Source organism: Syngnathus floridae, chromosome 2, assembly GCF_059516105.1.
Source record: "Syngnathus floridae isolate MCC-2025c chromosome 2, RoL_Sflo_1.0, whole genome shotgun sequence".
NCBI lineage: Eukaryota > Metazoa > Chordata > Actinopteri > Syngnathiformes > Syngnathidae > Syngnathus > Syngnathus floridae.
The window spans coordinates 26,631,596-26,651,031 of NC_142414.1; the positions used below are offsets into that span (position 1 = coordinate 26,631,596).

The window sequence follows — 19,436 nt, forward strand, 5'->3', positions numbered from 1 at the left end:
ATAACTACCTTTCTGCGCACTAAACCGGCAATAAATTTGTAATGTATGCAAACCATCAAATCTCTTACTACAAGAGAAATGCTAGTAACCAGCTCGAAAATATTTGCCGAAGCTTTTCTTATTTACAGACAGTATTTCCTCCTATTTTTATCTTCCTATCTCAAGTTGTCTGTTTGGTTTTCTGTTTCTGGTTATTGTTAGTCATTGATGTAACCCTGCCTGTTTATTTAATAGTGTAAAAAAAAAAAAAGTCAACTCAAACCGTTCAAGGCAACAAACTGATAAATAAGTTGAGTGAACTCAAACTTTCAAGGGAACAAACTGATCAAATTTGAAGTTGGGTCATTCAACAAAATAGTTTTTCAGTTTTGCTCATGTGAAAACTGTCTTTCCTGTATTTTCAACAAAGAAATGGGAGTTTACCAAACTAATTGCCCCCTAACTTAAAGACCTAAGTAAAAACAACTCAGCACAATTTACTAACATTTCTGCTTTAAATACAATATCGAAAAATCCAAAAGTAGTCTGATTACTTTTGTCGAAAACTTGCTGGATATGTTCAAATAGTCATTGCAGAAGCAAGAGCTTCATCATTTTCTATACCTTCTAGTTTGTCTCAGTCCCATCATGTCCGCCGAGCATCTGAAAAGTCCCAGTCAAGTCGGAGCCTGTCTCTTTTAAGGAAGCCGTATCAACTTTTTTTTTTTGGCTTCAGGCTTCTTGGGCCCTTTCATTCTTACACCGCTGTATCAAGACTGTCTTACTGTCTTCACAAAATCAAGAAAAAAAGCACTTTGGCCGAACGAAATGTCTTTATTGAACATCCATAAATCCAGTAAATAGTGATTGAGCCTGTTTTTCTGGAAAGAGTTGGCAGTGCCGTTTGCTTTGCTGCAAGATTGCTTCCAACTTATCACTTGATCTATTTCCTCAGCCCTCTCTTGGTCCTCTTGGACCTGAGGAGAGAACAGAGTGTATTAGCAAACAGCCATTGTTGCTGGAGTTCTCATCCAAAAATAACACGTCAGGCTGTGTGAAACATTCTGTGCTGGAGGTGTGGACTCTTGACAGCTGCGCCACACCCAAGCGAGCAGCCAGCTCGGCCAGTTACAATAAAAGTGGCAGGAACGCTTTTAATGGCCGCTTCCCATTACTCCCTTTTTAGTCATATTGCCGCGTCATCAAAAGTGGGGGTTTTCTTAGCAGTGATGTTTTTTTTTTTCTTTTTAAATGTGAGTTTATGGGTTATGATTAAAAAGGACATTCGAGGAATGCTTGCTGTTTCACTCGATGAGTCATGAAAAGTATGATTTGAATGTTACTTCTAAAGAAAGATGAAACAATGACGGCTGCAGGCAGGATTTGTATGAAATGAAATTTTGGAGTGCGGTTGTACGTTTTTTGGTGGTCACTGACGCGGTTCCGTAGTACATTGATCTGCAAGAAAGAAAAAAAAAATCAAAGCGTGAGGGCTGCAATGTACATTTGCATTATAGACTGACATCAACAGTGGATTGAAAAAGTCTACACACCCCTGTTTTCCAAGCTCAATCATTAAAAAAAAAAAAAAAAAAAATCTACTATTCTTGTTTAACCTTAATGAATTTTTCCAAATTTTTGAGAGTGTCGTTATGTCGTAACCCAAGTGCGCACATCTCATTGAATCGACCAATCATATTCAATCTCGTTAAAAGAAAGTCAGCACGCACCTACCACCATTTAAAGTGCCTCGGATTAACTCGAAATTTTCTGAGTCTGAGCGAGCACTATTGCTACTTCTGTTTAGCTCTCATTCGATTGGGCGGGTGCCCTCCCTCATGTGCTGCATGGTTAACTAGGTCAACACAAACACCCACTGACACACACACACCTCATATTTTTTGCTGGTGATCTGGTATTGCAGCTCAAACTTCTCAGCTTCCAGCTCTTTCATCCACTCCCACAGCTCCTTAGCTTTTGTTCTGGGAGTCATCCAAAAAAAACAAAAAGCGCTTTTGTACCTTTTGAGAATCGCCCACATGAAAATAGCGCAATCACTTTTTGCCCCCCCCACACACACTTGAGTTGCTCCTGATTCAAATTCTCAATATCCAGAGACTTGCGTCTATCGTTCAGGATCTTCTTTTTCTTCTCTCTCTCCGTCTGCTTCTTGCCGCTGCGCTTCTCCGTCTGCGGGAAGTTTCGTGCATATGAATTATTATTTATGAATGATCCAAAGCCACCACTTGTCTCACCAGTTTCTGCATGTAGCCTCCAAAGTGCAGACTGGTCAGGGTTTTCTTCTTCTTGGCATCCTCCTCGGCTCTTTTCTTGGCCTCTTCCTCTTCTTTGCGAGTGCGCTCGTCCTGAGCGCCCACATATGAATATGATTTCGATTGACTTGTTCTCGGCCGGTTGTCATACTCTACCTCCAAACGTTTCTGTCGCTCCTTCTCTCGCTCGCTTCGGATTCGTTGCTGCTCGGCTCGCTCAGAGCGCCGCTTCTCCTGCGCACCGACAATCCGCTCTTGAGTTTATTTCCAACACATTTGATCTGCGTGTGGCTGGCGTCCGTTTAGGGCACTCACTATCCTCTCCTTAAGATGAACAATGTCTTCTTCTTCCTTCTTTCTGCTCTCAAAATGAACCTCAATCAAAGTTTGAAGCTCCATCAGGTCCTTCTCCATCCGTTTGCGATGTATGTCCTTTCGTAGGGAACACAATTTAGCCTCACCTTTGTTTTATTAGTCTCGTATAAGGGGAGCAATGCTTATAAAAGTTATATGAATGTAAAGTTATATAAATATGATTTCCCTTCTTTGAAAATGGGTATGCCGCCGACTGTCATGCTAGCTGGTGAGCTGTTCAACTCTTTGAGTGTATTTAAAGTTGCGTAATAAACCCTCCAACAGAAACATATGCTGGCATAACTCACGTCAAAATCAACCTTCTCGCCATCTGGAATCTTGGGCGGGATGAGATTAGGCATCATAAATGGCCTACGGAGTAAAACAGGAGAAGAAAGTTCGGGGAAAAAAAAAATTCAACTTTGTAGATCCTTCCAAAAGTTGTATTGTATCATCAAATGTACACGGATGGATGGTGCTTACTTGAACTTTGGCTTGCTTTCTTCTTTGGTGAGAAGCAGCCAGCATGTAAGAAGAGGAGAGAGCGAGTCAAGACCACGCACGCTCATTTGCATCCAAGCCAACAAGTCGAGACAATGAACTATGTGAGACGCGGCCAAAATGTCTTTCCCAGAAAGTTCATCTAAGAGGCAAACATTTTTGTCGCTTTTACCTTCTTCTTCGTCTGCGTCCCCATCGCCGTCTGTAACCAAAGCACAATGTGCGTCAAAACAAAATGGCAAACAAGTGAGTAACAATTTCTGTCTGGGTTGACTTTGCTCACATGACAGGAAGTCAACAAAGATTTGAACGCCTTAAATGAAGACTTGTGTTTGTCACACTACTAATAAGAGAAATCTGAAAAGGCATTTTTCAGTGGGTGTGGCTGCTTTAGAGTGCCTCGTTGTCAGCCCTGAGTGCACGCACGTCATGCAGATTAAACGGGGAGGGGGCGACAAAATAAATCCAGCTTGATAGCCAATGTGCGGGCCGATGCGTCAGGCTGCCGTGACTACTTTAGAGTGCCTCGTTGTCATGTGTGGAAGATGCACGTGACGACCCAATGGGATTGAAGCCAGCCATTAAGACTTTAAGCAGATGTGTAGACATAAAAAAATGCTTGACGAAGTGGCAGCCATTTGTATTTGTGGTATTGACAGTTGACAGTTGAGTCGGGTGTGACTTTAGCTTACTCAGCGGACACACCCACCAAATTTGAGTATGGAGAGAATTTTTGATCATTTTAGAAACTTAGATTTTTTTTTTTGTGAAAGTCGTGAATGAGTCTTTTTTTGCTATTTGTCAAGATTACAACAAAAAATATTTTCATTTTACAGGAAAATTTTATTTTAGTCAGTAAAAACAAACAAAGGTGTTGTCTGTTTTTGTGTTGAAACGCTTCTCACTGCTATGATAGAAAGTCAGCAGATTCTGATGATGAATTGTGAGTAATGTCCAGCCTCAGGGTTGGAAGGTTTGTGTGACAAGGTGTCAACGAACACTTGCTGTTCATCAAGTAGCTGCAGTCCCTCACATACCAAAATGACATCTGACTCAGATAAGTGATGACTTTCTCAGAAGTGTCTGATCCACAAAAACAGACGATACGTTTGTCTCATTACTTTCTTGTAGGCGTCCACATTCATTCTGCACCTAATTTTTCTCCTGTCATACCTTCTTCTTCAGCGGCCTCCTCCTCCTCCTCCTGCTCTTCTTCAGCGGCTTTGTCTGTTAGTAAGACAAAATATGTCACAAGTGAGTGAGACTCTTGGCAGTCATGGAGTTGCTAGAATAGAACCTGTAGAACTTCACTCCACATCTGTACAAGTCAAAGCTAAGCTAAGTTAGTCTTTAACTGATATCTTGAGTTGGCTACAAGGAATCAGGGCTCAAAATTTTATTTATTTTTTATTTCAAATTTTTAGTTTTTTATTTCACATTTTTTTATTTTTATTTTTTATTTAATTATTGAGGCGGAGCAGTTTCGCACAGCCGTAGCCTAGCATAAATCGTTTCCAGTTCCATTGCTCTTAAGTGAATTCAGACAAATGTCTGATTTGCTTGCCAATTTGTTGTTCAAAGTTGGATGTTCTTTGGTTTAACCAGACGCCTGTGAAAAGTGGATTCAATCATGCAAGCACTTCATTTCAGTTAACCGCGCTAGCATATGTCAATCCTGGTTTAGCTTAGCAATTAGCATGACCTCTCCCTTAGACAAAACTAAATCTTGTCAAAATGTAGTTTATTTGCTACCACACAGGGAAGAATTACTTATTTCCAAGCAACTTCACAACGCATTTAGCCTAAGTAGCAGCCATTGCTAGCTAGCTGGCGCATCGTAGTTAGCACTCAAGCATTTTTACTATTTAGTGTGTTTTAAAGAGCTGCAAAATAGGACTGCCTCACAAACTGGGATGCAAAACAGTTTATTTCAAGACGTCGATGAATATGATTTTGCAAGGCATGGATTGAACTTGTCAGTGAACTCTTCACCCTTACAATTTGGGGTTGTTTTGAAAACTAAACCCAAAAAAAATGGGTTGTTGTTGACCCAGCAGTTATTTTGAGTGTGGGCTCTCGTGTGGGAATGTTGATCTGTTTCTGAGCCCAGAAGAGAACAAAAAGTTCATCCTAACACAAGGTCAGAAAGTGATAACCATGAGCTACCCACCTTTGGTATTTCAAGTATTTAACGCTCAAAGCAAGTTTGTCCTAATATTTCCAAATTGAATCATATTTCTGCTCGCATGTTTAAGAAGCCTCCTTATCACGTTGTACTCATTTAGGATCTTCCAACGAAATGCATAAATCACACGCCGTACCTTCCTCCTCCTCCTCCACCTCCTCTTCTGCCTGGTCCTCCTCTACCTCCTCTTCCTCCTCTGAAGAAATAAGAAGTTGATGTGATGTGACAGAATCCCCCCCAAATGTACCAACTGCAATTTTGGCCTCTCAAAGGACCTTTGACATGAAATGGAGGTCACCTTAGAAAAGGTCGCCAGCCAATCACACGGCGCATAACAACAAAATGGAATCAACTTTGAATGGAAACAAGTTTGCACATCCACAGTGGTGTCATGTTACCGTATCAGGCCGCCGTGTTTTGGTTGAACAAAGCATCTTTTGTTTTGCCAGCACATGGCATCTTTTCTTACCTTCCACCTCCCTGTGAAAATCAAACACATTCATCAAAATTATGACACAAATCCAGATGAATGTACGGACGCTACTTACTCTTCATACTCCTCCACTACCTCCTCGTTATCCGACATGACCGGCGGTGACCTTGAACACACACCCCCCTCCAGAAATCCGTCATTTAGTCATAATTTAAAGTGCAACCTCAGCATCTTTTTGCGAGTAATTTCTTGTGTTTTCTTTTGGTGTCCATGTGTGAAGCAAACCTGTGGTGGAGCAGAACAAAGATCCTGTGAAGGGTAACCTCAGGACCAGCAGGAAAAACAAGCAAAGTGGAAGGCTGAAAGGCTGCACCAGCTTTTGTTGTGTTATTAATAACTTTTAAGATAGCTGCCGCTTTGCGTTATCGGCAAAACCAAATAAGGGAGCGTGTCAATGCAAACACACACACAAACACACACACTCTTCTCTGGCAACCATCTGCTGACAAAACACAGACAGAGTTCTAATCTGCAGAGATAAGAGGTTAGTTTATGTCTAAATGAGACAATTTAATTGTGGAGGCTTTGAAGAGTTGGAAAGCATTTGTCGTTTTATGCCAAGCAGGGTTTTTCCTATCAAATGAGAAAAGATGTCCTCATGGTAACATACATGTCTCTAGTTATAAAAAATGACTGCTGTATACTGGAATTTGTTTAAATATTTTATTAAAAATTGGGGACTTTCTCATTTCACAAAAGATTTGACTTTTAGGTTGGCAAATGAACGTCTTAACACTTTTACCTGTTCAAAGTGCTGAAATATTGACAAATTGAATTTGTACTTTTAATATTAAACCACAAAGATTTCAAACTATATTTTATAAAAAGTGACATCCTTTTTCCATCTTCAAAAAAATACAACTTGTTTTATTTTTAAAAATTTCATCCAGGAAGACAAACAGGAGGGGATGAAAGCAGATCAAATACAAAAGAATTCAATCACTTCAATTTTCCATATTTACAAAGATTAAAAAGTTCCTTGTACTTTTTCAAATTAATATGACAAAACAATCTTTCACTTGTAGATTTTTCCTGGTTTGAACTTTGTGACGTTTTCATGTCTTCTCAAATTAACTTTTCTTGCTGCTGATGTCCACATGTTTGAAGTCCTGCAACACAGATGTAAATGTTAGTATTAAAAGAAAACATTTGAAAAGAGAGAAGTGGCTGAAAGCCCACACTTTAAAGATGACACAAATCTGACCAGTACCATCAGAATAAACAAAATATACTCAAACTGTGCTACAGCACACGGGCGCTCTCTGGTGGTATAAAACAGAATCACCGCCTAAGTGCAGTTCAGTTTAATTTTTTAGTTGTCTCCAATACGTTTGTGTTTAATCATAAAGAAAGTGTTTTAATCGCAGAGTTCATATGCAAACCACGTCATATTACAGTGACTTCAAATATTAAATACGTTTTTAGGAATAAAACATGTTTCGTGTTTGATGTATTTTATTGTTGCTTGGCAACCGTTGCTTTAATTCAGTCTTGACTTTTTTTTTTTTCAAAGTTAGGAACCAAATTGCATCCTGACTAAGTTTATAAGGGATAAAGTTAATTCGACTGATATTCACCGTGATTTTGACACTTTGTAATTGGGGTCTGCTTAAAATAAATAAATAAATAAATAAATAAAATTGGCGGCGACTGCTTGGTCACGTGCGCCAGGTGTTGCATATTAAAATGGCGGTTCTGACCGTGGGGCCGGGCGTGGATCCGATTTCTTTGCTCTTGTCAAGCCAGTGGTTGATTCGGTCCGACATTGCTTTAGTGAAGCCCCGAAATTCCTGTAGACATGGCCAATATTGAAGTGCTTTGCAACACGGAGCGTGCTAGCTGTGTGCTTGCTTACATGTTTGGATTTGGAAGGGCTTAATGGGCTCGTTTCTCGCGGCTCCTTCTCAAAGAGGCCCCTCTTCCTGGACACCTCGTCCAGCAGGTACAAGGTACGCTGGCTCACGTCGGAAGATCTACCCGTTTCCGATTTCTGTGGAAATATCTCATGAAATAATTCAGCTTTATGTACTTTGAAGACCGGACAATACCTGAGCAGCTTGGGCCAGTCTCTCCATTTTCTCTTGGATGGATCGAGAGGAGACTCGTTGTACGGAACTGTACAGAAGTTTGATTCTGGTGAGTCATGCGTGGAATTTAAAGGTCTTGTAAATTAGACAAGTCAAAAATATGACCTACTTTCTCTGGAAAGATGATGATTTGTCCTCGTTGAGGTATTCAATCTGATCCAAAACAAAAAAAGAATCAGCATAATGAATATGACACTTAATCTGTCACCCCTGTATTGGGACCCAAATTATTCACATTATTCATTGATAAATGTTTCTGAAATATTTAAAAGTTTTGTTGAAGGTGAATCAAATACACTAAACTAAAAACAGTTTGTTTTGGGCACTTACAAAAAATTGAAAGTCACTCTACATTCACTTTGAATTAAAATAGCAGCAGGGATGTCCTGACAAATAAATTCTATATTCATAGCTCCCCATGTTCAAACGGGCCAGAATGTCCCAATATCTTTACGTCATCATTTTGTACTTTCAAGTTGGAGTGCACTAACTTTTACTGTGTTGGATTCAATTTTTTGGGAGGCCACCCTGACGCTTTCACTAAAACAGAGGAACAAAAAATAGTGGACAATCAAAAATCAACATCTCACACAAGCCCAAAATCTGATCATAACATATCTTCAGACCTCCTCTGCAATGGTGAACTCTCCTCCTCTTTCTTCTTCATCATCTGTTGACCAAGAATATGGCGTCAAATGTTGGCATTTGTATACGTAAGATTGTGTCATGTTGTGTATTGTCGATATTGGGGTGCTAAAACAATGCGTGTGGTGTATTTACCCTATAAGACATGGTCCTGGAGCTCTTTCTGATAAAGATAGGTTTCCCCGTCTCCTCTGCGTTATTGTTGGTCGAAAAGTTCATCTCACTGGTCTGAGAAATTGAGATGGTCAGGAAAATGATGTCATTTCCATATCATTGTTGTGGAAGTTATGATTTAAATACTACTCTGTTCACCTGCTAAAGCCAGTGGCAACATTTTTTTTTTTTATATCTTTGCATTCTTATTATCTGTTGTATTTCTTAGACTTGTTTTTAGTACTAGTTTGGTCGAATTTGTGGATGTGGTTGATAGTCGATAAAACTCTACCTGCTATGATGATCTTCGTCGCTAGAGGGAGCAGTTGCTTTTTTTTTTTTTTTATGAGAGCCATGACTACTCTTAAGTGCGTGTGAGTGGACTACCTTTGGTGTGTGTCCATTGGGAATGGGGCTCCAGGGCCCTCGAGGGGAGGGGCTACTACTAGGTGAAGACCATTGTCCTTGAGGTGACCAAGGGGTCATCGGCGAAAGGGGGCTCACAGGAGATGTGTGCCCGCTCGCAGAGGGGCTCTTGTTGAGAGAGATCGAGACAGAACTAAAAGAGAAACACAAGTAAACGTGATGGAGCAACAGCGACCTGAACATCGTGCTAGCATAGCTTTGCTAATATAATTTTCTTGGCATCTGTATTGAAAGTAAAAGTGCTGCAAAAATAATGCTTGTTAACCTGACAAACTTGCACGTTGGGTTGGATGGTTGCCTGGAAAGTGAGTTTTTCTTGGACGGGTCGCCATTTTCTTGCTAATGAAGACACAAACAGTCGACAGCATCAACATGAGTCACCTGCTACACACCTCGGGTTACGTAACATTGTAGGGTCAAGGCCTTGGACAATCGCAAGTTGCTATAATGCCTTATAAAGAGTTCCTCGTATAAATCAAAACAGTTGATTCATCCAAGACTGATAGAGGGGAATGATACAGATTATATAACAAGTTTGGTACCATCAAAGATATGTGTAAGGATTGTTCTTGTTGGCTGACAACCCCAAAAAATAATTCTTAATGATTTCATTACAGAGTAGAGTTGGCGAAATGAATTTTCTTTCCCCTTTTGTTGTCTTTCTGTATGTTTTGTGTGCTCCCCTGCCTGAGTTGCTTTTGCAAGATGTGGAAGATGATTAACATGACTCTGTGTGGGGCAACAGCTGACTGCCGGCAATGTGTGGCATTGGTCCAACTCGGCCTTCTTGGTGCTTGGCTGCATAAATGTGGTCTTTGTGTGTCTTTTGTTCAATTCTTAGTTGTGTATTTTCAGGGGGCAGAATAGTACATTTTGGCATGGTCTTATATGTAACATTGATAAAACAAATCATCTTTAATTGAAGAAATGCACATCTAATGTCAAGAATTAGTCAATATAAAACATGGCTTACGTGGCTGTTGATTTTCTTGGGAGGGCACGAGGTCACTTTTTGTGGCTGCTGCATTTTAGCCATGGGTTGCTCCACGCTTAGCTCCTCCTCGGATCCTCCTCCTCCCTCGCCAGACTCCTCGTCATCCTTCCTGACCACATCCTGGCGCTTCAGAGACTCCGTGCGCCTCAACCTGCGCTTCTCATCCCGGACACGCAGTATCTCCATAAAGTCCACCTGCATCTGCTCTTCACTGGAAATAAAGCACATGTGAAGGAGCCGGATGACAAACGCTGTCAAGCTAAGCCGCTTTGGATAAATCCCCCATTTTCATGCATGGTGTCAGTTTGCAAGGAATACAGGTGACACATTCCCGTGGGGCAAAAGTGTCAAATCCCTGCTTTGCTTCGTGTCTCTGGAAAGCCAGACACCATTAAAGCAGAGGAACACCTTGGATGCCAGATGAAGAAAACACAATGGCGGGAAACACCGAAATGGAGCACTTATTAAAGGATTTATGATGTGAACTTTAACCTGCTGGAGCCCTGAGATGTTTCAGGCGGGGTGTCGAAGACCTGGTTGCTTGTGGGCGTGTCAACGGGTGCTGCACTCAAGTCGTCGTCGTCGTCGAAGGCGCTGCTCTTCACCCTCCTCCTCCTCTCCCTCTCCACCTCCTCCTCATCCTCTATTGTCCTCTGGCGCGCCAACCTGAGGTGACATGTGAGATCATAAAACGGAAACGTATCAGTCGCAACGTAACGCCATCGAATATAAAACAATAAACTGTTGGAAAGGGGAGATTGCGCTTTGGATGTTAGTCCAAGCTTGCTCTCTTCGCTATGCAACGGCTGAGACATTTTATGTATCAAATGTTAGCAAGGTGCAGCTTTTTATTACAATTTTTCTTCCATATGCTCAACCTACAAAAAATATGGACCACAAACCATGAAAGTGAACCGAGAACAACTTGAAATAGTTTTATTGGGACACTTTCCAGTTTGAATGTAACATTTTGCATGAGTGAGCATAAATGAGGAATTGCAAACTAAATTCTGGTTTTTATGGCCAAATTTGGGCTAGCTTACAATTCGTCAACTGCTACTGCTAATATTTTCCTTCATGAATGCCAGCAAACACAAAAAAAGCCAGAAATCATAATAAACCACTATTTTTCTTTTTTTTTTTTTTAGTCAGTCAATATGAAAATATCTGCAAACATTTAAAAATAGAACATTTCAGTTAACAACCTACAACATACATCACTATAATTCCCAAAAATATTTTATATGAAGGAGCTCGTCACAATTGTGGCAAGGGATGAGACATTGTGATTTCCTCGGAATGTTGACATTTATGTCAAATTTGTTTCCGACTGCATTAAACCTTCAGTTGTAATTTAAAGGAATTATTCATTTGTTATTCTTTGTCAAACAGCTGACCCTTCACATTAACACAAGAAGTAGCTATTTTTTTAAGGTTAGTGAGCTGAAACAAATAAAGTAAATATACCATATGTCTTCAGAAAATGCGCTCTTTTCAAAGGAGTAAGATTTACCTGGACAAATTGGACCAGTTTCTCCGACTTCCGGACATGCCGGACGAATAATTTGTCCCGGTGTTCTCGAGTCAAACTGAAAGGCAACTGACAGGCACTTTGGAGGGCGCTGGCCACATTGCACCACTAAACAATCCACCTTTACCCTGTTCACTGAGGTGTCACATAACCACAAAGGTGAGCTACCCACCTGAGCGAGAGAGAGAGCGAGAGAGGGAGGGGAGGGGGGGAGAAAGAGAGAGAGAGAGACTTTCGTCATCAGCCGACAGAATTAAACAATAACTGAAGGGAAATGGTGCAATGGGAGAGGGGTGGCGGTTTTCTTGAACACTACACAACTATTAGCACAATTATGCACTAGCTAGCTTAGTTAGCATTGATTTTTACATCGAGTCCTTCTCGAATCCGGCCAGTCCGAATTGCACGCTGAATCTCGATGACTAAATATAAAGAACTTATTTGTCCCGAGATAAATGTATTTTGCAAATAGACTTAACAAAAGGTACAGTATGTGTGTCCAGCTGGGTGTGTGAGTTGTGGTATTGTTTGCTCTTCTGTAAATGGCGTGGCCTATATTGTTCATTTGGACTCTGCCCCAGGATCTGTTGCCTCACCTCATTGTTAAAATATCAAATATTGTGCAGGCCTAATTGTTATGATTTTGCAGTTCTGCACTGACATGACCACCATCAAACCTTTTGAGTCATTATATTTTTAAATTGAATTCATATTTTTAAGTCACCTATTCAAACTAAATGAATTTGAACAATGAAAGTTCAAATGAAATACAGTTAACTTTTATGGAAAAATCCAAATCGATTTGTAAATAACCTTGGTGCTGACACCATATGACCAGGCCTAACCATGAGCATCTTCTGTATCATCTGAAGACCATAAACTTGGATCTAGTATTCAAAGATAACACAAAAGATCACAAAAAAAACCTGATTGATTTTATTAGGATGCAAGTTATGTTCCTGCGTCTCACTCCACTGTTTTTGAATACAAAGCAAATGAAAATAATCATAACGACAGTCAGCTCATGAACTTTGAGCAAATCTGAGCGCTTTGCGAACTGCGTTGAGAGAAAGCTGCCACGGGCCACCGCAGGAGCTCACGTTGTGGGTTCACTGCGCAGAACCCTTGGCAGCGTCAAACATCTTCTTTCTTCCCTCCATGCCTGACATTGCCTCCACATTTTTCCTCCAGTCGCTGTCCTCTACAGGCCGCTTCTACGGGAAAGAAAAGATTAAGAGATTTCTTTGTTGATTTCTAAATGTGACAACTTTATTGGGTTTAGCGGGGTCGGGTTCACAGTACATGGATTGGCTGAGCACACTCACACACACGGGGCCAGTAATCACAACAAAGGCTTTCCTTTTGTAGACAATGGTTTCATTGTCTCAAGTCGGCTCCTCCTCTTACTCATAAAGTGGCAGCCTCGCCCTCACCGGATGTTTGTGTAATGAAGAAATAACTCGTAAAGTGCAAATGTGGATTTAGCGTCAACTGAAATTGACATTTGGTATAAATATTCTGACCAGTGGCTGTGGAGTGGCCAGTAAATTTTACAGGGGGGCCATGACCTCCCCTGGCCACCCCCTTGCAGCACCCCTGCGTGGGTCTCGTATGAGCTTTATTTTACGCACCTTCTCCGTGTCTTCTTTCTTGACGGACTTGAGGTTGGCTCGGAGGTCCATGGAGACTTTATGTTTGGAGCCTAGCAAGGAGCGCAGGATGGCGTCAGCAGACACGCGAACGCGCCGTAGAGCGGGCCTCTTGAATTTGCCCCTCAGGTCCAACACCTTGATGCTCAGATCTTGAATCTGGACCAGGATTGGAGAAACTTCATATCAGATGGTTACATTTAGAGTTGCATGTGATGTACCTCTCGTGTGTTGAGCAACACTTTGGCTTCAATGTCATATCGCTCCTCATCTACCAGGTCAATTTTGTCATGGAGCTGTTTGCACAGATCCTACATGTAGAAGGCACACAAATCAATGCAAGTTGGTCTGCTATAGTTGGTTGTTCATCCTGAATGGTTGAAGCACCTGCAATTGCGCAACACTCATATGATTTAGGTTGACGGATGGAGCTCTTTCGGCCAGGTATTTATGTTTCTCCCGTTCTTTCTCATGGATTTCATGCTCTAGTTCCTCTTTGGCCTTTGCTACCATCAGACTCTGAAACAGAAAAAACAAACACCTTGACTCACTGAACTGCCGCAACGATATTTGCGGGTTCCTCCTACCTTGAGCATTAGCTTCCTTGAAGCTGAAATTTTTGGTTTCCTCTAGATGAAGAACACAACATGATGTAACGACTCTACCACTCTTGTTTATGTTCCTGAAAGTTTGATCTTACCTCTGGCCTATAAGAGACAGTCAAGAGAAGAAAATATTTATTGACATAGATTTCGATATCATTGTGCGTATCGAGTTTTAATCATTTTTGGGCTTAACTGTGTGTACGCTAATCTATAATAAGATCACTCACAAATGCTCAGGCATCCTGATGATGGAATCCCCTCCCCACCCTGGAGAAGAGATAGAAGAGATTAGACGTTCATTGGCAGTTGTTGTGTCACATCATCTTTTGCATGCATCTCATTGGACGCTCGCTCAGATGGCAATTACGCAAAATGTCCTCACTGTTGCTTAACGTACACTCCTGGAATTCAACTGAACTTTCTTCTTGCAAGGGAAATGGCAGAATATATTTTCAGAAAGTCCATCCATCCATCTCCTGATCCTGAATTCCTGTCTGGAGTTGTTTCCACCTGATCTTCAGTCTTCCTCTCTCACCCCAAACTTTTCTCCGATGTCAGATGGCCGTTGTATGACTGTGTCACATGAGTTCACCCTCTTCTCTACTTCTCACACTCCACCGAGGGGAACATCAGTGATGCACACCCCAAAGCACATCCGAGGACTGCTCCGGTGGATTAGAAAGATTCCAAACAAATAGCTGCGCCTCATCCAGTTCTGTCCCCCGTGTCCCTGTTTTGGGATTATCTCGTCGCAGACATCTGAATGGCCTGTCTCCCCAAATAGACGCGGGGGGACATCTGATAGACAGCTGTGAAGGCCGAATTGGCTATGAAGCAGACCGGCCTGGTCCAGGGATTTACCTACAATAACTCATAAGATGTTTGAAAACCTCTGTAGGGGAGCCAACTTTGCAATGTAATACACAGAAGGAGAAAAAAGCTACCAAAGCTTCAGATCAGGAACCCTTGTGTTCAAGTAAAGCTACAATTTAGAAAAGCGAGGTAAATGTTAAATCGATTTCTAATGTCTGGTTGACACCTCAGCCAGTTGCAAAAATAAACAGTGCATCATTATTGTTGATAGTAGCATTGTCGTATTAGTAGTGCCAATCAAGTAGAACACAATCGAGTCACTTAGTGAGAGGCTCTTACCAGTGGCAGAAGAGACGAAGATGGAACGGTGTGACGATGGACAAAATCAGAGATGAGCAAGAGCAATTTGGTGGCCCTCTATTTAAGCGCACCTCCCATCATCTCACTTCGCTCTCTCTTTTGTTAGTGGAGGTTATTATTAGCCCTCCACCCCTATTTTTTTGCTCTGCCCAATCTTTGGTTGCCCCCTCTACACTTCTCCCCCCACAGATCCATCTTAAACCAGGGATACGGGTCTGGCTCTGACAGGCCACGGTGATGCTGCCAGCTCACGAGTTTTACTGATGAGACGTTGATAAAAAGGGACTTCAGACTTCATGAAGAAGATCTGAACCTTTTAGTGTTTGATGGGGTGCCAGTGGAGAATGAATTCTTGCATTTTGCGGTAGAGGTGCCAAATGCTAGCTTGGCTACGTTTGTAGTAAACGGTCAGCTAGCTCACTGATGGTACTTTGGCATAACAAGCAAATTATCAACATTGATTTTATTTTCTTCCATTTTTTCCATATCTAACGTGTCTACCGAATGTGGAATTTGTTTCTCATTCATGAGGGTCATAGATCAATAGATATATTAGTGCTTCTCAAACCTTACAAATAATTTTACAAAAGGAAAAAAAATGGACACAGAGTATTAATTATGGTGGTTATTGTAGGTTCAGTGCACCATTTATTTATTTACTTATTCATCTAATTAATTAAATTATTGTAAATTATCTGCAGATGTCTGGTAACGTGAACATTGTTAGCAAGATGACAGTGGCTAATGAAATTGCTAACAATTAAATTTTCAAAAATAATACTAATACTTCACATATACTGAATTGTTGGTTGCTGAAGTGTAGGCCTACGCAACTTTAAAACATGTATATCTTGTCTATTGCGGGCATGGTCTGGAATACAACCCCAAGGTCGCTGTACATCACTAGCATAGCTCGATGGGCAAAGTAACTGTACATTACTTGTAGCAGATACGTGACATTTAGGTTTATTGCATCTTTGAAGTTGTTCTAGTCCAAGGCCAGCTCCACTTTGAAGAAACTAAATATATTCAACAGAGATGCAGAAAAGTGGAGAGGGCGCCCTCTAGTGGCTACAAAAAGACTAGCCCTCAAAACCAATTCTGAGCACCTGATTCTTTTGAATATTTCACTTTCATCATGACTCATCAGATGACAGTTTTCCATAGGGGCGCTTGCGTGTGTTCCCAGCAAAACCCAAAACTTTCCGTTGGATAATGATCGAATTGTTTACAGGTCTCACAACGTTGGCATTGCTTTGGTGGTGGCATTCAACAAAACACTGGCAAAATGCCTCCTCTTGCCATACGTTGCTTCCCGAAGTGACTCACGAGGTGTGGCAACAGCGCTCGGGGTTTTCCACAGTGTAATGAAAGACGTCCATGGCGCACAATCAAGCCTTTTTTTCCTCCCCCCTCTGACTTGGACACAACAGCACAGCTTAACACTCACACTGTTGTTTTGCTGACATGCAAAACATGCTTGAATGAACAACATCTGCTTAATTGGAGCCAGCTGACCGGGAGATTTTGCTCAATTCCACATGTTCACGTTAATCAGCTCCCCGGGCTTCTCGTTTGACTTTTGTCGTTTATTATTCATGTGGTTGGCTACAAAAAAATGGCGCTCACGCAACAGTATTAGTAATAACATGACTTTTTTATTAAATAGAAATAATACCACAAATATGTGCACAAATATTTATTCGTCATGCTAATCCTTGCACCGGAGAGCAAAGCTGTAAGACCTCAAGTGACTGAGAAGTTTGTGAAATATCAAGGCACACACGGTGAAAGAATCCAAGCGTGACTGTCTTCATCGGAAAAAATGTTATCCCACCTTGTCGGAAATAACACAGTGAAGAGTTAGATAGTCTCCGTGCGCCAGCGTGAAAAAGTTCATGTTACACGTCGACTCCTTCGGCCCGTCATTTGGAAAAGACCGGAGAGCCCTTTAGTCGTCGATGTAGAAATGCTGCAAAGAAAACAGAAGATATGATTATCGATCAATGTAAACATGGTATTTTACAGCAGCTACACCACACTGTCGCCACAGCGACGAAGTTAATTTGGGAACGGTGCTACTGGGCTCACTTAAGGAAGCGTGGCTGCAAATTCCTAGCGTGTGAGCGCAGAGTTCGGACTTATACGTGCACGTCATAAACGCTTTTGAGTGAGTGACAAGGTTGTTGTCATGGCTGGCTTGAAAATTTGCCTTTTTCACCAAACTTGTCTATATATTGTATAGCCGTCTTGGGGGAAATTGTAGTTCGTCTCTGGCTGCTACAAACTTTGTTTAAATGAAGTTCCGATTAGGAAGAGCAAGCTTTCAGACGGAAGGAAAGTAAACAAGCGTGTGGCTAAAAATACTTGGCTGCCAATTGAGGGAGAGGTTGGCTAACGTTATTACGCAGGCTCAAATTGCAACTTTGAGAGAGACGTTGCCTTTGATGCACATGCTGGGAAGACTGCGTCACCGTTGTCGAGGAGAAGCCATGTTTAAAAAAAAAACAAGAAACCTAAACATCAACATGAATGTTTTCATTCCTTCCACTTAAGTGGCAGTTAGCGCCTAATGCAACAGGAAGATGAAACCGAAATTCATCTTCATAGTGCTTTGACTTAAGGATGACTGGTATCAACTTAAACATGCTTGAAGGCACGTTCACCTTTGAGCTCACCAAATGTATTCATACTAGTTTGGTCTCAAATTAGAATAAACAGTAGAATTTGACCAAATCTAATTAGATAATGCAACACCTAGAGCCGACAAGATGGCACCTGAATTGCTTTTTTGTTTTAGTAAATAACAGGATGCGTTCCAAAAAAGTAAATCGACAAATTGTGATTTATTTATTTTTTTTTTGTAATTCCAAACCAGCAATTTATTTTTTGTGGCATTTTTGTTTCATGTTGTGCCCACTCATTCCCCATCAGACCCTGACGCCCCATCATGTGGTTAGGCTCAATAATGTTTGGTAAACAAACAATCTGATGGTCAAATGTTCTTAATCAATTTCAATAGTACTGAGAACCAAATAGGCATTTTTTTCAGAAAGTAACAAAGTACAAATACAGTACTTTACTGTATTTTTTTTCTCCAAGTGTTTCATCATTTTCCCCCCAACATTTTCTTTCTACTCTATACATTTGAAAACAGACGGCTGTTTTTTCTATCCTCTTTATTCAGTCAGAACAGGCATGTTTTTTTGTTGTTGTTTTTTTTTTTGCCACAAAGACATAATGTCAAATAGAATTAAGACAGATAAACGCGGACACAGTGCAGCAGTTGATTGATAGAATAATTGATTGAGATTTCAAGGCAGGAATAGCAACATGAAATAGGAATAATATATTTATTTAGTTCAAAACGTTGGCAATACCACGAGAATCAACTTTTTGGCGTCCGTTGCAGACTAAATAAAAAAACATGACTTAAGTAAGACTTGAGTCAGTGCTTCTTTTTACCTGTCTTTTTTTGTAATACAAGTCCGTCCACTTCATTCAAGTTGCGATATCTGGTCATCCTCCTCGGTGCCGCTCAGGTGAGCAGCGGAAATGAGTCTCTTCCTCCCGGTCTGCACGGCTTGGAGGTTCTTGTAACGGACCAGAGCCAAGGCGATCTCCGCGTTCCACGCCGTACCGTCCTGCGGACAGCGAAAGTCGATCTCCTTGCCGGTGCTCATAACCACGGTGAAGTACACCAGGCCCCGCTTGTACTCCACGCAGTCCACCGTCACCATGCGTTCGAAGAGCAGCTCCTTGACTCTGGAGTCCGAGCTCCACGACACGCAGGGTGCGTGGGACGCGGCGTGCCCCTTGCAACTGCGCAGCCGCAAGCCATCGTCTGTCAGGACGCAGCGCTTCTTCTTCCAAAGCTGAAGGAGACCGCCGCTGCGTTTCTCCAACAGCCCGTCTTGCGTCACTTTGGCCGGGAGAGACATCGCAGCAGTGACGGTCAAATCCACATCACGCGTGGGGGTGGATTACATCGCTGCTGTTCCTGCTCCTGCTGCTCTTGCTACTGTGGCTGCTGCCTAACCGGATAACGCGCAGTCAATGGATATGTTGGGACATGCCCGGCGTGGAAAAACGGAAACCCCCGCCCACCTCGACCTGTTCATTGACGGAGTCCACACGGACACACCCTCGCTCCTCATTCGTGACATCCCAAGAAGCCGCTACCGGCTGCCCCGGCGAGTTTCAAAGTCTTGCCACGTCACGTGTATCCATCGTGACTGATACTAAACAGCAATTAAAGGTAGGACGAGCTTTTCCACTCGGCAAAGATTTTTGAAAAATTCTAAGTTCCCAAACTTTTTCGAAGGCCACCAAAGCGGGCGGAAACAAACTCTGGACCCAATTTTCATTTCCTCACCCAATTCGGGGGA

The 19,436-nt window shown here is 41.7% G+C and overlaps 4 protein-coding genes and 1 long non-coding RNA gene across 7 annotated transcripts; 1 reads left to right on the forward strand and 4 right to left on the reverse strand.

Annotated features, from left to right (window-relative positions):
• Positions 1-799: 799 nt before the first annotated feature.
• tnnt2a (troponin T type 2a (cardiac)) lies at positions 800-6,122 on the reverse strand. 2 transcript variants are annotated; one of them, XM_088401023.1, is made up of 14 exons: positions 5,841-6,122; positions 5,762-5,772; positions 5,429-5,488; positions 4,281-4,334; positions 3,280-3,309; positions 3,090-3,111; positions 2,915-2,978; positions 2,568-2,684; positions 2,409-2,486; positions 2,235-2,345; positions 2,060-2,169; positions 1,871-1,961; positions 1,397-1,437; positions 800-956 (listed from the first exon to the last, which is right to left on the reverse strand). In XM_088401023.1, the coding sequence occupies exons 1-14, from the start codon at positions 5,876-5,878 to the stop codon at positions 923-925; spliced, it is 861 nt and encodes a 286-aa protein (XP_088257149.1). In that variant the 5' UTR covers positions 5,879-6,122; the 3' UTR covers positions 800-922. The 2 variants fall into 2 exon arrangements, with proteins under 2 accessions (XP_088257149.1, XP_088257141.1); XM_088401015.1 differs by lacking the exons at positions 5,762-5,772; positions 5,841-6,122 and having other exon boundaries at positions 4,281-4,328; positions 5,429-5,534.
• A 312-nt stretch (positions 6,123-6,434) lies between these two features.
• lad1 (ladinin) lies at positions 6,435-11,786 on the reverse strand. Its single transcript, XM_088400969.1, has 13 exons — positions 11,604-11,786; positions 10,583-10,756; positions 10,070-10,301; positions 9,362-9,435; positions 9,058-9,229; positions 8,653-8,745; positions 8,499-8,542; positions 8,364-8,412; positions 7,982-8,025; positions 7,834-7,900; positions 7,641-7,775; positions 7,486-7,575; positions 6,435-6,894 (listed from the first exon to the last, which is right to left on the reverse strand). The coding sequence occupies exons 1-13, from the start codon at positions 11,639-11,641 to the stop codon at positions 6,856-6,858; spliced, it is 1,251 nt and encodes a 416-aa protein (XP_088257095.1). The 5' UTR covers positions 11,642-11,786; the 3' UTR covers positions 6,435-6,855.
• On the forward strand, positions 7,300-17,803 carry LOC148402908 (uncharacterized). The gene is made up of 3 exons (XR_015863498.1): positions 7,300-7,734; positions 7,822-7,921; positions 16,283-17,803. It is a non-coding gene; the product is annotated as an uncharacterized LOC148402908 (long non-coding RNA).
• On the reverse strand, positions 12,535-14,053 carry tnni1a (troponin I type 1a (skeletal, slow)). Of its 2 annotated transcripts, XM_088400980.1 has the most exons (6): positions 13,971-14,053; positions 13,858-13,899; positions 13,658-13,789; positions 13,492-13,581; positions 13,253-13,429; positions 12,535-12,835 (listed from the first exon to the last, which is right to left on the reverse strand). In XM_088400980.1, exons 2-6 carry the CDS (start codon positions 13,864-13,866, stop codon positions 12,731-12,733), a joined length of 513 nt encoding a protein of 170 aa, XP_088257106.1. In that variant the 5' UTR covers positions 13,867-13,899; positions 13,971-14,053; the 3' UTR covers positions 12,535-12,730. The 2 variants fall into 2 exon arrangements, with proteins under 2 accessions (XP_088257106.1, XP_088257116.1); XM_088400990.1 differs by lacking the exon at positions 13,971-14,053 and having other exon boundaries at positions 13,858-13,920.
• On the reverse strand, positions 16,687-19,210 carry phlda3 (pleckstrin homology-like domain, family A, member 3). The gene is made up of 2 exons (XM_088401001.1): positions 18,514-19,210; positions 16,687-17,020 (listed from the first exon to the last, which is right to left on the reverse strand). The coding sequence occupies exon 1, from the start codon at positions 18,987-18,989 to the stop codon at positions 18,546-18,548; it is 444 nt and encodes a 147-aa protein (XP_088257127.1). The 5' UTR covers positions 18,990-19,210; the 3' UTR covers positions 16,687-17,020; positions 18,514-18,545.
• Positions 19,211-19,436: the final 226 nt, after the last annotated feature.

Excerpts from the sequence above, each read along its gene's own strand:
- tnni1a (XM_088400980.1), bottom strand. Across the intron at positions 13,582-13,657 it reads TGAGTGTTGCGCAATTGCAG|GATCTGTGCAAACAGCTCCA; the intron begins GTGCTTCAACCA and ends TTCTACATGTAG. Across the intron at positions 13,430-13,491 it reads TGTTGCTCAACACACGAGAG|ATTCAAGATCTGAGCATCAA; the intron begins GTACATCACATG and ends ATCCTGGTCCAG.
- lad1 (XM_088400969.1), bottom strand. The coding sequence starts at position 11,641 with ATGTCCGGAAGTCGGAGAAACTGGTCCAATTTGTCCAG. Across the intron at positions 8,746-9,057 it reads CCAATGGACACACACCAAAG|ACCAGTGAGATGAACTTTTC; the intron begins GTAGTCCACTCA and ends TCAATTTCTCAG. Across the intron at positions 8,026-8,363 it reads TTGAATCCAACACAGTAAAA|ATTGAATACCTCAACGAGGA; the intron begins GTTAGTGCACTC and ends GTTTTGGATCAG.
- tnnt2a (XM_088401023.1), bottom strand. The coding sequence starts at position 5,878 with ATGTCGGATAACGAGGAGGTAGTGGAGGAGTATGAAGA. Across the intron at positions 3,310-4,280 it reads GGAGGCCGCTGAAGAAGAAG|ACGGCGATGGGGACGCAGAC; the intron begins GTATGACAGGAG and ends CTTTGGTTACAG. Across the intron at positions 2,346-2,408 it reads AGCGACAGAAACGTTTGGAG|GACGAGCGCACTCGCAAAGA; the intron begins GTAGAGTATGAC and ends GTGGGCGCTCAG.
- phlda3 (XM_088401001.1), bottom strand. The coding sequence starts at position 18,989 with ATGTCTCTCCCGGCCAAAGTGACGCAAGACGGGCTGTTGGAGAAACGC.